General features: G+C 37.8%; 1 protein-coding gene across 1 annotated transcript in view; it reads left to right on the top strand.

The window, feature by feature from the left end:
- The window catches only part of CD226 (CD226 molecule), a 30,925-nt gene that overhangs the window by 6,574 nt on the left and 10,458 nt on the right, over positions 1-13,893 (top strand). Inside the window, 1 exon segment of the mRNA XM_009995635.1 lies at positions 6,463-6,465. Coding sequence (XP_009993937.1) covers positions 6,463-6,465 — 3 coding nt within the window.

Genomic DNA, 13,893 nt, shown 5'->3' with positions numbered 1-13,893 from the left:
AAGCTGAATATTAATTTCATAATTTCACTGTATCCATTTATTTTACTACAGGATTAAGAGACACTAATACTTAAGGTTTTGGAATCTGAAGTGTTTTTTAAGGAATCAGGTATTCACTGGAATGAAGAAATCACCAACATAATAGAAAGATAATTTTATAGATAATAAAAGCCTTTTTTCCCCCAATTACATTGTTTTATTTGGTTTGTATTTAGCATGTACTGATTCCTAATAGATGCTACTTTTCTAAAAGCATGAATTTACCTACAGTACCCAGAGAAATAGGCAACTCACTACAAAATCAGTTTCTTCTGTCTATAACAGTCAATCAACAAACATTTAGACCAGGTGACTAGGTTTGTTTGGGGTTTTTTTGCTTTGGTGTTTTTTTTATTTAGGTAATTGCATGATGTCTTTGCAATTTGTGTTTTTAGTGTCAAATATTGGTTGGCTAAGCTAAAGTTGTATTTGCTTTTAAATGGACACAATATTCAGCACTGTGGCATTATACTCATGATGGTAGAATCATAGAATAAAATCATAAAATATTTCATATTTCAAGTGGTGTCTAACAGTTACAGTAGTATCACTAGATCCAGCACCTCAAGTGTTAGCAAGACCTTCACAATATAAAATCACAGAATCACAGAATCATCAAGGTTGGAATAGACCTTCAAGCAGTTAAAAAGGTTTGGGGATCATAACTTGCTTTTTTAAACAAAAAACCAGAAAAAGAAGAAAAAAGTCAACTATTTGAAAAGTATTAGACATACTTCTATTTATTAGTATTTTGACAACGTCCCTATTTCTTTCACTTTAGAGTAAAGGTATCTTTAAGATAAAAAGGTCCACCGTGGTTACATCCTTCATATATGATTAAAGATGCTATTAAGTGAATAAAAGATCATAACAGATTTGCAGTGTATCTAGTAGCAAAATAATACTAGATAAATTCTATTTAGGCCTCTGCTTCTGGCTTTGTTTCTGGTTGCAGAGCAGCAGCTCAGCCCACCAAAGTCTGGAGAAAGTGAATGCAATTCTCTTTCAATCATAGAAAAAAAGCAAAAAGACCCAACAAACCAACAAAAAGATTAATCTTGGATAAGCAGTGGCTGAGCTGTCATGAGCACCTGAGATCCCAAGTGATGGAAGAGGTTATAGCTCTCATTACAGAGGCCTTTTCTTGGTGTGCTAGCCTCATTACATCACTGGCAGACTGAAGACTGTAGAAGTGGTAATAAATCACCACTTATATAAAATGTTGTATGCAATTATTGTAGTAATTGATTTTTTTACAAGATATGGTCTCAGTTTAGTCCTGTGGCTGCATCAGGATATGTAATAAAAATGTTAGGACATATTTTGTTCTTTTTCCCTTAAATTTTGGCTAAAGATTTCCTATGACATCTGTAAAATAGATGAGAAAGTGCTCTTGCAAACTGAAGAATGTTATCCATGCTTCTGTGTTGGCAGTTACTGAAAAATACTGACAGAAAAGTGATAATACTCTGGATATTTTATTTGAAAATTAGCATGTTATATAAATACAGGAGATTTTTACAACAGATATGGTGTTGAAATTTTGCCCCATAACTACAAAAACTTGAAAGAATTATCTGCCATAGTTACACATGAATATATTGGCAAAGAATAGCCTAGTTATCCCACAGGAAGATATTTGCCAGCGGGGCAAATCTGTTGTTTCTTTTTTTCTTGTAACAGTAACATATATCCAACAGCTTTCAGAACTGAATTCAAGCGATTTTTTACCCTTAATATTCCCTCATTTTATGAATGACAACTACTCCTGCAGTAAACAAACAAAACTTATCCTTTTAGAGAAAACTAATTGCACATTTTTTTATAAGATGTAACAATTACATAGGAATAGTCAGTAGTTTTATTTCACCTTCCTTCAGGAACAATTTATAAATATCTGTACTTCCTTATCTACAGTGTTTAGACTGATTTTTGAGTGCAGTATAAAATGTGAGGAGCAGAAGGTGAAGTTGCTACTAATAGAAGAAACATTAGTGTTGGAGACATCACACAGGAGTTGTTCATAATAAAAAGGATGTGATTTCATGTACTTGCTGGCCAGAAGAGAAAGCATTCAAAGCTGCAGATGTTGTAATTATACTTTCAAATGAAAGAAAATGCAGTGTATTTGGTCAGTCCATTGGGCAGGTGTGGAGGAGCTGCATGTATAGCTGTCACCCCAGGTGGCCACTCAAAACACAGTCCTTGGCTGTGTTGTCTTGCCAGTTGCCAGTCATGTACCTAACACTAGCAAAGAAACAGTAGGAATTCCAGTCTCTCACTTCAGAATAGATGCTTGGATGACTTTAATCTAAAAAGGGATGGGAATATATATCCTTTGGTTTTTTATTCTATATCCTTTGTCTGTTTCTGGTTTGTCCAGAACTTTTCTTACATTTAGTAACTTGAGACATGGAACCATCTGTTTACTTGACCCTTTTCCAGAAGTGTCTTGAGTCCTTTGGTTCTCCTCTCTTTGGTTAAATCCATCAGTACAACAGTTATTCATCTTTGAAAGGATTTTTTGAAATATAAATACTCAAAAGAATTTAAGAAATTATTGTGGTCTCTTCATCATTTATTCAACAGAAAATGAGACCTGGTCTTGTCATCCTGTAGAGCGTATCTGCCTTTATGTTCTTAGTTTTGTCTGTTCTTTTTCAGCCATTCTTAACTCCATGGGGATAACGAGGCTATATCGACAGGAAAGGTTAAGAGAACATTAATAGACACATATTTGGTTAAAAACATTATTATATGATTTCCATTAACATCTGTTCATCAAGATCTTCAGACTTCTACAAATCTGAAGTGTATTTCTGTCTTGTTCCCAACCTGACAAAAGACATTAGTACTAATTATGTTTAAAATATATTCCAGGTCCAATACTTTGTTGAACTTAGTGGGTTTAATTTAGGCTTCTTATACAGATAGTACTTAAAATTGTTCTCCTATTGCACTTTTGTATCCGTGATGATATGCAATGTACCATTACTGCTTGATGGTAGCTTTGTATTGTCATTGTCTGTGATTATAATCTTGCCCTTTTCTGTCTTGTCCCTATGAAAGTATGAGGCATTTCTCTGTCAGTTGCGGTTCAGTGCAATACATTTCACGTTACCAGGCCATTGTACTGATGCTTCCTACGCAACCACAAACTATCCTCTGATTCATCCTGCCTTGAGAAGTACTGGCTTCATGTGCTTCACACATCCTCCCAAACCATTTGGCCTTATTAATACTTAGTTTTCTAGGTAGCCTTGCAACAATATGTAGCAATCCCTGGAGTAAGGGGCTTTAAGTTTCCTTCAAAAGGTATTATCAGAATATTGATATAAATCTCCACCAGAAATGATTGAGTGTAGGTAAAACCTGTCTCGGAAGCAAAATCAACTTGTGAAGAGTTTTGTGATGCAGATCAGTCAGCTAAAGCTGGATCAGCAGTTATAAAATACACGATGTACAAATTTACAAAGTAAATTTAACTTAAAATATAGAATATAATAAACATAATTAGACAGATCACAGACTGATGTTGTTATACTCCTATACACTATGTCTTTGCTAAATAAATAGAAAGTTGAAAGTCTTCATTAGTGAAGAATTATGTGATATATAAGCAGTTTATATGAAAACTGGTCTTTATGGCAGAGCTGTGTTTATTTCCACAAAGAGCAAATGCCATTAAAATTACCTGGAATATTATTGTTCTGTTTTTTTATTTGCATTTCAAAACTGTTGAATTCTAACATGAATATCTGTATATTTTGAGACATGTTTATTTTCTCAGGAGTTTTGTTTCAGTTAGGTGGTAAAATAGTACCAGCTTGACTTAAAAATTCCCATAATGTAAATTATGTACAGTAGCGTAATTGGTTTTTTTTCCTGTTATTGTTGGATTTTTTTTTCCTATTCATTAGTAAATTTGTATTTCTGTCAATTAGTGACAATGGATTGCTCAAGAGATGTAATGTAAATTAAATAATAGAGTATTTAAATGCTAGATGTACCACGACGTACTCCCATATTTTAAATATAGTGATCAATCTCTTCTGTGATATTTCAAGTCCCTATTCACCTGAAATAGCTTGCTTTCTATTTATCTCTGTCTCAATTTAGAATGTGATTCATTGGTCTACAGTGAAAAGTTATCAGCCCTTTAAAGCACATGGAAGCAAGAACTAATCCTGAGGGATTTTCATTCTTCAGCTCTTAGACTCTGAGGTCCCCAGAGCAAGAACTGTCTGTATCTTACACTGTGTCAACCATGTTGTCAGCACCTAATTAGAAAGCAAGAGGATGTAGGCAAGTGAAACTGCCTTTTTCACACCTCTGCTGTGATTATTGACCTGTTAAATGCTGCTTTTCTAACATTTTATCTTCTGTGATGAATTAAGGATTAGATGCCCCTTCAGTATAAAAGGCTAGGGGAAAAAACACACCAGCCCTGTTGGGAATATAGCAGACATCTCCTCTTCCTTTCTGAAGGAAAAGCTTAGATGAAAAGGAATTATAGAATTATGGAAAACTCAGACTGGAAGAGACATTTCAAATTCATACCATCCATCTCTGGTTTGAGCCTATCTGTATCACCCCTGACTCCCATGTTGGAAATCCATACATAATACTCTTGTGTAGTCATTCCAGCACTTAGAAGATTTTTTTTTCCATTGTATCTAACATAGATCTATCTTGTTTAATACTGAGTTCAGTTACTGCATTCCTTCCTTTGAAAAAAAGAGGAAGCTCTCACATTGCCAGCTTTCAGTCGTCCCTCTCATTATTCTAAATTTCAACATTCTTGTTCTCATTAGAATTTTCTCCAGTTTGTATATAACCTTATTAAAGTGAGATACATAGAATGAAACACTGTGTCCTGTCTAAGGTCTTCCTTATCATTGCTAAATGAAGCAAAATAATGCAGCCTTTGTCTTGTATATGACTCTCTGTTGACATACTTGAGAAAAATTGTGTTTTGGAAACAGAAAATGTGATAACATTTTTTATTATGTTTGGCTAGCAATCAGAGCATCCATATCCTTTCATACAGCACTGGGGACTTTTTTATTTTTTTATCATCTTTTCTTCTTTTTACTCCTCACTGTTTTGAATGTTCAGTTAGTTACTAAGAATAATAGTGCTGTTATGTACTCTTGTTTATATTCTTTGCATCAGAATATGCTCTGTTAAGGAAAAAAAAAGTGACATTCAGTACTCATGAGGACCGCTGTGTTTCTACTAAAGTAAGAGAAAATCAGAAGGATAGTTTTTGTATGTTCCCTAGGAGCATTGTTTTGATGAGCACGCATTGCATGTTAGCTAGATACTATAGCTATTAGCTGACTTGCTGTTGTGTGCTAATCTGAAGATGACTCTCACTTCATATCTGTTCATCTGCTGACCCAAATTGCTATCTGGGGAGGTTTGCTGCTTGCCAAGGTAGACTCTAGAATGCTGCAGAGAGACTGCCAAGGCTTGCCTAGTTCTCAGACCCCTAAGCCCTGTAGCTTTATTGCACATACACCAAAATGTATGACTGTGCTTTATGTGTCTGATGTGCTCCAGGTTTCTCCTGGAGCACATTAGGTGTGACTATATATTGGTGGAGGTGGTGATCAAGAACATGGGTTACTTGGGCGACATTTCCTTGATCCTGCTCTGCTGATAAAGGGAAAAGCCCTGGGAAGAGGGGCCAGATTCTGCGGGTCAAGATCCAGTTGCATGACTGATGTGAATAAGGTGTTACTTTTTATCACTATGGACCCTTTTTGATGATCAAGAACTGTTGATCAAGGAAGAGGCAGGATCCACATAAGCATGTGGGGGAGAAGCATCCTTGCCAAGAGGATGGTGAGGAGAGCTTTAACAAGAAAGTGAGATGGTGACCTGCAAGTGAGTGAGGAAATGGACTGAGTTGACAAGCAAATGTTTGAAATTACTAGATTATACAAGAAACACCTTAAACCCAACAAATTGGCGCACAAGGAAGGCAATTCTGAATATGTCCACACAAATAAGGAAATCCATCCAGTCATCCTGATTTCCCAGAAAAGGTATAAGAGCTTCCAAACAATGACTGGATGACCGTACGAAGCATCCGTACACCAGTGAACACAGCATGAGCAACAAACAAAGAATAAGAGTTCTGTGCACAGTTGAAGGACTACTATCTTGGATGGATTACCTAGGTGTGTTGATCGACAGATGGCTGAACATGAGCCACCAGTGTTCCCAGGTGGCCAAGAGGGCCAATGGCATCCTAGCCTACATCACAAATAGTGTGGCCCTCACGACCAAGGAGGTGATCTTACCCCTATATTTGGCACTGATGAGGTAGCACCTCAAGTACTGGGTTCAGTTTTGGACCCCTCACTACAGAAGGATGTTGAGGTAGTAGAGAGTGTCCAAAGAATGGCAAGGAAGCTGATTAAAGTTTGGAGCATGTCTTACAAGAAGTGGCTGAGGGAACTGGCATTGTTTAGCCTAGAGAAAAGAAGTCTGAGGGGAGAACTTATTGTTCTCTACAACTACCTGAAAGAAAGTTGTAAAGAGGTGGGGATCAGGCTGTTCAAGTTACAGGTTATAGGACAACAGGTAATGGCATCAGGTTGCACCAGGGGAGGTTTGGCTGGATGTTAGGAAGAATTTCTTCACCAAAATATTTGTCAGGCATTGGAACAGGCTGCCCAGGGCAGTGGTAGAGGTTTTTAAGGTCCATCCCTCAAGGTTTTTAAGAGTCATACAGACACAGTGCTTAGGGATATGGTTTAGCTAAGGACTTGTCAGTGTTAGGTTGATGGTTGGACTTGGTGAACTTGAACATTTTTTCCAACCAAGATAATTTTGTGACTCTGTGATCTCATTGTGCTCATAGAGACACGGTGGGATGGCTTATATATCTGGAGTGTTGCAATGGCTGGATACAAGCTCTTCAAGAAGAACAGGCTGGAATGGTAAGGAAGGATTATGAGCCAACTGACAGCTCAAGGGTCAGGATTAACAGGCAAATCAACATAGGTGAAATTGTGGTGTGTGTCTGCTACTGACTGCCTAATCAGGATAATCAGGCCTGATATAGGTTAGGCCTTCATCAGGTAACTGAAAGAAGCTTCATATTTTGTGGTTCTCATGTGTGAGCTCAACTGCCTGGTATCTGTAGAGGAGCAACACAGCAGGGCAAAATTAATCTGGGATGTTTCTGGAGTCTATTGATTATAACTTCACTCAGGTGATTAGGTAGCTGAGAAGGAGGCACTCTGCTCAACATCAGACTTACAGAGAAGGAAGAATTTTTTGGGATTTTGAAGATAGAGACATCTTGGCTGCATAGTAGAGTTCATGATCCCAAGAGCAGGGGATAAAAGCAAAAAAGCAGGATCACTGCCCTGGGCTTCCAAAGTGCAGACTTTGACCCATTCAGAGATCCCTGTAGAAGACTCCCAGGTGTGGTGGAGAAAAGATTTTCAAGGAAAACCTCCTCCGGTGGTCCATCCAGACAATCAGGAAATCAAGCAAAAGTGTCAGAAGGCCTACATGGATGAACAAGAAGCTCCTGACTAAACCTAAACATGAAAAGGAAGCATAGACACAACAGAAGCAGATGTAGTTGACCTGGAAAGAACCTTGAAATACTGTCCAAGCATGGACAGTATCTATCTATCTAAACTATCTATCTATCTATCTATCTATCCATCCATCTATCTATCCATCCATCTATCTATCTATCTATCTATCTATCTATCTATCTATCTATCCGTCCATCTATTTGTCCATCTATCCATCCATCCCTCCATCTATTTAGAATTATGTAAGTATTCCCCTGCCTCTGTAAGCTATCTTAATCTTTTTAGGTAATATTCCCTAATTCTATGACTTGGCAGCCACCACTGGAACGAAAGTTTAATATTCTATCTAGTATGGACTGTATCTGCTGTGGCACCCAGTAGTTAAATCCAGATCCAAGAGTTTTATAATGTTGGTTTTGATTTCTCAAAGTGTAAATGTGATGGATGAAACTTTGAGATAATGGAATTTGGAAATCATTACAGGATGCAATCGCAGGGGAAAATGGATAGTGCACAGTCACAGCTTCAAAATATTAAAAATTAAGGAGATAGTATTAGTTTATCTAGGATAGACTGAATAATGTTTTATTTGGGGAAATACGTGATAGGTTATGGAATAAACAGAGGTATGTGAAAAAGAGACGGTAACAAGAATAACAGATTCAGATAGTTAGAATTCCGAATACTCTAAAGGAAATAACTAAGAGATTATTAATATTTTACGTTTGAAATTTTCCCATCTGTAGAACCTTGTTCTGTGGCTTATATTTCTAATGATGAACCTTTCTTTCAGTTAGCCTGTCAGACAGGAATATAATTTATAACTTAATAAGGACAAAAAGAAATGGAAAGGAAACATTCAGTAAAATATACTGATGATATATTGATTTATTCTGTTTTCTTACCTGGTACTAAGCTTCGTAACAGACATTATGAAATACACTGTATTTTTCTTCTTCTCTAGTATATTTTCAGTACAGAAATCAATTCATTAAAAGTTATAACTAGTATCTGAGATGCAGAGCAGCTGTTTCCCACAATGCACCTTCATGCTGTACTCCTGAGTGTTAAAACACTTCTGTGGCTGGGCAGCATGGCTGTGTAGTCTGTCCATTACCTTGGCACCTGTGGCTTTCCCTCCTGAGAAAAATTGGTTTAACAGTTGTGCTTAGGAACCAGTTTGATTTTTCACACCCTTGCTCTTCTTCTCTCCCCTGTCTTTTTTCTTCTATGTGGCTTAAAATTTGATCTCTTCTGCTCTGCTTGAAGTCCGACACCCAGAAGCCTCATATGAGCAGGTAGACACTAATGTAAATGTGTGCACATGCACATGTGCTTTGGTATGTAGCTTCTCAGTATATCATTTCTCTTCATTCACTGAGAGACAATACAGATCATTAGCAATAAGTGAAGGCTGAGCACAGTATTATGTGTCACTTCTCTGTTTCCTCATTGAACTCTTATTGCTGGTAGATTTCTTTCATCCTAAACTGATGAAATTCTTGGAAAGGATGAAAATTTGAAATTTTGACTTTTTATATCTTCAAGATTGTCCTGCAGGTGAATCCTGGAATAGTACAGTATATGCTTTTATCAAGTGACTTCTTCCCCATCAACCAAATTCTTCTTCCTTGAAGTAAAGGAAGGTTTATACTTGAACAGAGGATGATTTTCTCACTCTTAGTAGCACTGTACTCTTTCTCTCTTCATCCTTTCAGTACTGGAACTTCTCCATAATGTCTCCCTGGAGCCTTCTCTTCTTCAGGTCGAACAACCCCAGCTCTCTCAGCCTGTCTTCATAGGAGAGGTGCTCCAGCCCTCTGATCATGGATCCAGAACTCCATGCAGGGTCTCACAAGAGTGGAGCAGAGGAGGAGAATCGCCTCCCTTGACCTGCTGGCCAGGCTTCTTTTGATGCAGCCATGGCTATGGTTGGCTTTCTGGGCTGCAAGCCCACACATTGCTGGCTCATGTTGAGCTTCTCATCAGCCAACATCCCCAAGTCCTTCTCCTCAGGACTACTCTAAATACATTCTCTACAGCTGGAAGGTACTAGATGGGGAGATAAATATAATTTCATATCTAGTCTAGTTAGGTAGGGTGAAATGGTTAATCTTGAAGTACTTTCTCAACTGAAAATTGATTTCTTTGATGAAAAGAAAAACCCTGGAGAAGGTTCACCTTCATAAAATTTTAAATATTTTTTGTAATCTGCAATTTTGTCAGTCGCAATAAACTGAGGAAGAAGTTTGTAGTTTTATGCAGAGCTTCAGCAAACCAAGTGGGACCTGGGAATTTGTCTCTGCTGTAGAGCTATGTTAGTTTTGAAAAAATCTGTTAAGATCATTAGTTGTTTCTGATGGAGAGCATCAGAATTGTTCTGTTGAGTAGCTACTTTGAAGATAGCTCTGTCACCATTAGTATAAGCAGAACCTGTGGTACCTCGGAAGACATGGAAAATGTGTGCCGTGATGACTGAGGGTGGGGTGTGAGCACCCGTGTTTGTTGCTCGGCACTATGTGCACTTGCCTGCAGCAGCTGATGCAACTCTCTTAATCTAAAATCAGCTCTGGTAGTGCTAAACTTGTGTTAAGCTTTAAGCCTCAACAGAGATGCAGAAACATGAAAAACCAGAAGAGTGTTTTGATGTGTTTTATTTTGCTGTGCTGAAGTTTGCCTTTCTGAAGTTGCAGAACTGATGTTGAGGTATTAGTATTGTTTCCTTTGCATATGGTTTTAAACCAGGAGGAATGCATGAGATTTGTGTGTCATCAGAGTGAAATTCTGCACATTGAGTTTTACTTGCAAATGAGGTTGGGGCAAGGGCATTGGGAAAGATGAGACCATTAATTTCTTTTCCCTCCAAAAGAAATTTCTGAATTTCAACAATTTCCCTGCTGCAGGATTTTATTTTAGTCACTTGATCCTTTAAATTCTGGGAATATGGTTTACACTCTTTTATACCTCTTTACTTCTGAGATTTTCTTTCCAAGACTTTTTTTTTTTTTTTAAATAGGAAAACTTACATTTTTTATCCTTATCTCATGGCCCTAAAGCACACTAAAAAAAAAAAAAAAAAGTAATTGCAAAAGATTATGATATAACATCATGCAAAATAGATGCAGAGATGATACCAAACACAGAGCACTCATTTACTAAGCAGAAGCAAATGCACCTACTGTGAGTGCTGTAACATCAGAAAGTAGGAACTTTCTGTGCAGGAGGCAGGATGACGTGACCATGTCATCTGGCAGAGCAGGCAGTGGTGGCAGTGGCCAGAATGAGCAGCAAGAAGGGGATGACTATTTTTTTCAGATGTAATGATGCATTTTTTTTTTCCAGTTTCTAAAATGTTCGCATATGTTGTGTCACCTTGAATTGTGTGTGCATGGAGGTGAAAGTATGTGGGTGTGCCTTTTTGCTCATAGAAGTATTTCTCAGAATGGGAGGTTCTCATCCCACGCCTGCCAGGCTGAAATAAAGGAGACTTTGTTCAGAAAGGTGCTAAATAAAGAAAGTGGTTAAACAGAGGAGAGGGAAGATGAAAGAACTCTGCCAATGCTAGTGTGAAAATAAAATGGGACAATTGCTTAAAACAAAAGCCTGGAACACTTCAGTGTACTTGGAAGATTTAATTAGAACTATGTAGGCTTGATTCTCCAGTGTTTGTGCTTTACTTAATCATTTAGGTTGTCAAAGGTATCATATTGTAAGAAGGGGAGCTATTTACATCTTTCAGCAAGAGTGAAAATACCTGAATGTTGCTGCATACTGTCAAGTAAAATATATATGCAGTGCAAAAAATAAAATGTGTCACGATATCTGTTTGAAAATGGTAATGATAGAATGTGCAGCATCTGAGCATCCAAAATTTTTTGTATTTTAAGCTGGATGATTGTACATAGTTCCCAGTATTATTTATTATTTGTATGCCGGCAATTGTACAAAAAATCAAGATTTGTACCTGTAAATATTTCACTGAGGTTGCAAGGCAATCTTAGCTTTGTAAAGTACCTGTTACAGTATACTATTGGAGGTTGGAGTATTATATATGTTATTGGGAAATTACGATCTATTGTTGAGCAAATATAACATGCAGAGTGTACTAATATGTTTTAAGACAGGGGATTTTCATTATTTTGGTGGAAAGTTTTATCTTGTTCATAGTTCACCATATGCATAATGTATATTTTTCTAGCAAATGTATGGCAGGACAGTAGGGAAGAGACTGGTTTTTATACAGTCCTAATTGCTGCCTTTTTAGGCAGGTAGGAATCCTCTGGAAGGTGGGAGGAATCATTGTCATACACAGAATTTCCCTAATAAGCATGTTTAGATAGGAGAAACACCTGAAGTTCAGGATAGCAATGGAATGAAATGAATAGGGCAGCAAGGATGGACCCAGAAACAGAAGAGATTTCAAGGGTCCTTAGGAGAGTGTGGGTAACAGTCAGTCTTGCTCATAGCAGAAGACAGCAAAGACTGCATAGTGAAGAAATGATTTCTCAGGGAAGAATACATGCTTTATTGTAAAGCAGGAAGTTGCTAGAAGTTAGTGGTGCGAAAAGTGGGACATGAGGTAAGGATCTGAGCTGTAAGAATATGACGGGAGAGAAAATTTATTTAAATTACCTTTTTATTTCCTAGAATCATGTGACATTGCGTAGGGTTGATGTGACTCAAGTGCAGGACTTGACACAGCCTTGTTGAATCTCACAAAATTGGCCTCAGCCCATCTATCCAGCCTGTCCAGGTCCATCTGCAGAGCTGTAAGCAGTTCAACAGTCCTGCCCAACTTGGTGTTGTCTGCAAACTTACTGAGGGTGCACTCTATCCCCTCATTCAGATTATAAAGATATGAAACAGAACTAGTCTAAATACTGAGCCCTGGGCAACACCACTTGTGATGGGCAGCCAGCTGGATTGGACTCCATTCACCACAAATCTTTGGGCCCAGCCACCCAGGTTTTCTACCTTCTGAGAAGTGCACTTGTCCAAGCCATGAGCAGCTAGTTTATCTAACAGAATGTTGTGGGAAGCTGTGTCAAAGGCTTTATTAAAGTCTAGATAAACAACAACATCCATAGCTTGTCCCTCATCCCCTGAATGAGTCACCTTGTCATAGAAGTAGGGTTAGTCAAGCAGGGCCTGCCTTTCATGAACCCAAGCTGACTGAGATTGATAGCCTGATTATCCTGTATGTACTGTGTGATGGCACTTAAGGTTCCATAACCTTCCCTGTCACTGGGGTCAGACTGACAGGTCTGTAGTTCCCTAGGTCCTCCTTCCCGCCCCTCTTGTAAATAGGCATCACTTTTGCCAGTCTCCAGTCAACAAAGACCTCAGTTTGCCAAGACTACTTATAGATGATGGATATTGGCTTGATGAGCACTTCTGCCAGCTCCCTTAATACAACTGGGTGGATCCCATCTGGCCCCAAAGATATTTTCCTCTCTTCCTTAGCAGATCTGAATCTGAATCTGCAGATATGAATCTGCAAGATGTGAAAAAAAAGATATTACCTATTCTAGCGTAGTGACTTTTGAGGAACTGCACTTCAAGGAGCATATTTTGCAAGTATCGAGTCCCATCATAGTAGTCTGATTTTAATAATACCTAGAATTCCATGAATAAATTCTTACTTCAACTACCATTATATCTTAATGATTATCCAACCATGGCAGTCATCATCAGTAATAAAAATTTAGATGTCTTTGGCAAGCTGTCTAATGAGTTAATTAGCTTCATCATGTTGTACCTTCTGTTTAGTTCTGTGAATTTTTCTGTCTTCTGTCCTTGTCTATCATTAACTTTCTGTCTCCATGACTGCAGCCTACATGGATCTTCAAGATTTTAATTAATTTTTAATTTTTTAATATTTTTTTTGGCTAAACTCGTTAAACGCCATTCCTTTTGTCTTTCAGTTTCAATGTTTTAATCATACTTCTGGTCTCCAAAGGCAGAAGGAATGTAAAGTGCTGTGCTCCACTGATAAAAATTTGCAGGCTAAACATCTTCATTCACCATTTCACAGACTGCACAAGTCTCTGAATTTTCAGAGTTCCACAATTAAATTTCCATGCTGCCAACATTAATGCCAACACTTATTCCTAGATGTGGGGTAGATACTTGCCCACATGAATTCCTATTACACTTTGCACTTAGCTTAGAAGCTGAGGTAGGCCACCCCATATTAATTTCTCCAGTACTTATAATTTTGACAACCTCGGCACTAACAAAGAAATACATTTCACTGGCATTTTCCTCCCTAGATTTGTGATTAAAATGT

Source organism: Chaetura pelagica, unplaced genomic scaffold (assembly GCF_000747805.2).
Source record: "Chaetura pelagica isolate M959 unplaced genomic scaffold, ChaPel_1.0 scaffold63, whole genome shotgun sequence".
NCBI classification, from domain to species: domain Eukaryota; kingdom Metazoa; phylum Chordata; class Aves; order Apodiformes; family Apodidae; genus Chaetura; species Chaetura pelagica.
This window is presented reverse-complemented; position numbering and strand designations above follow the sequence as displayed.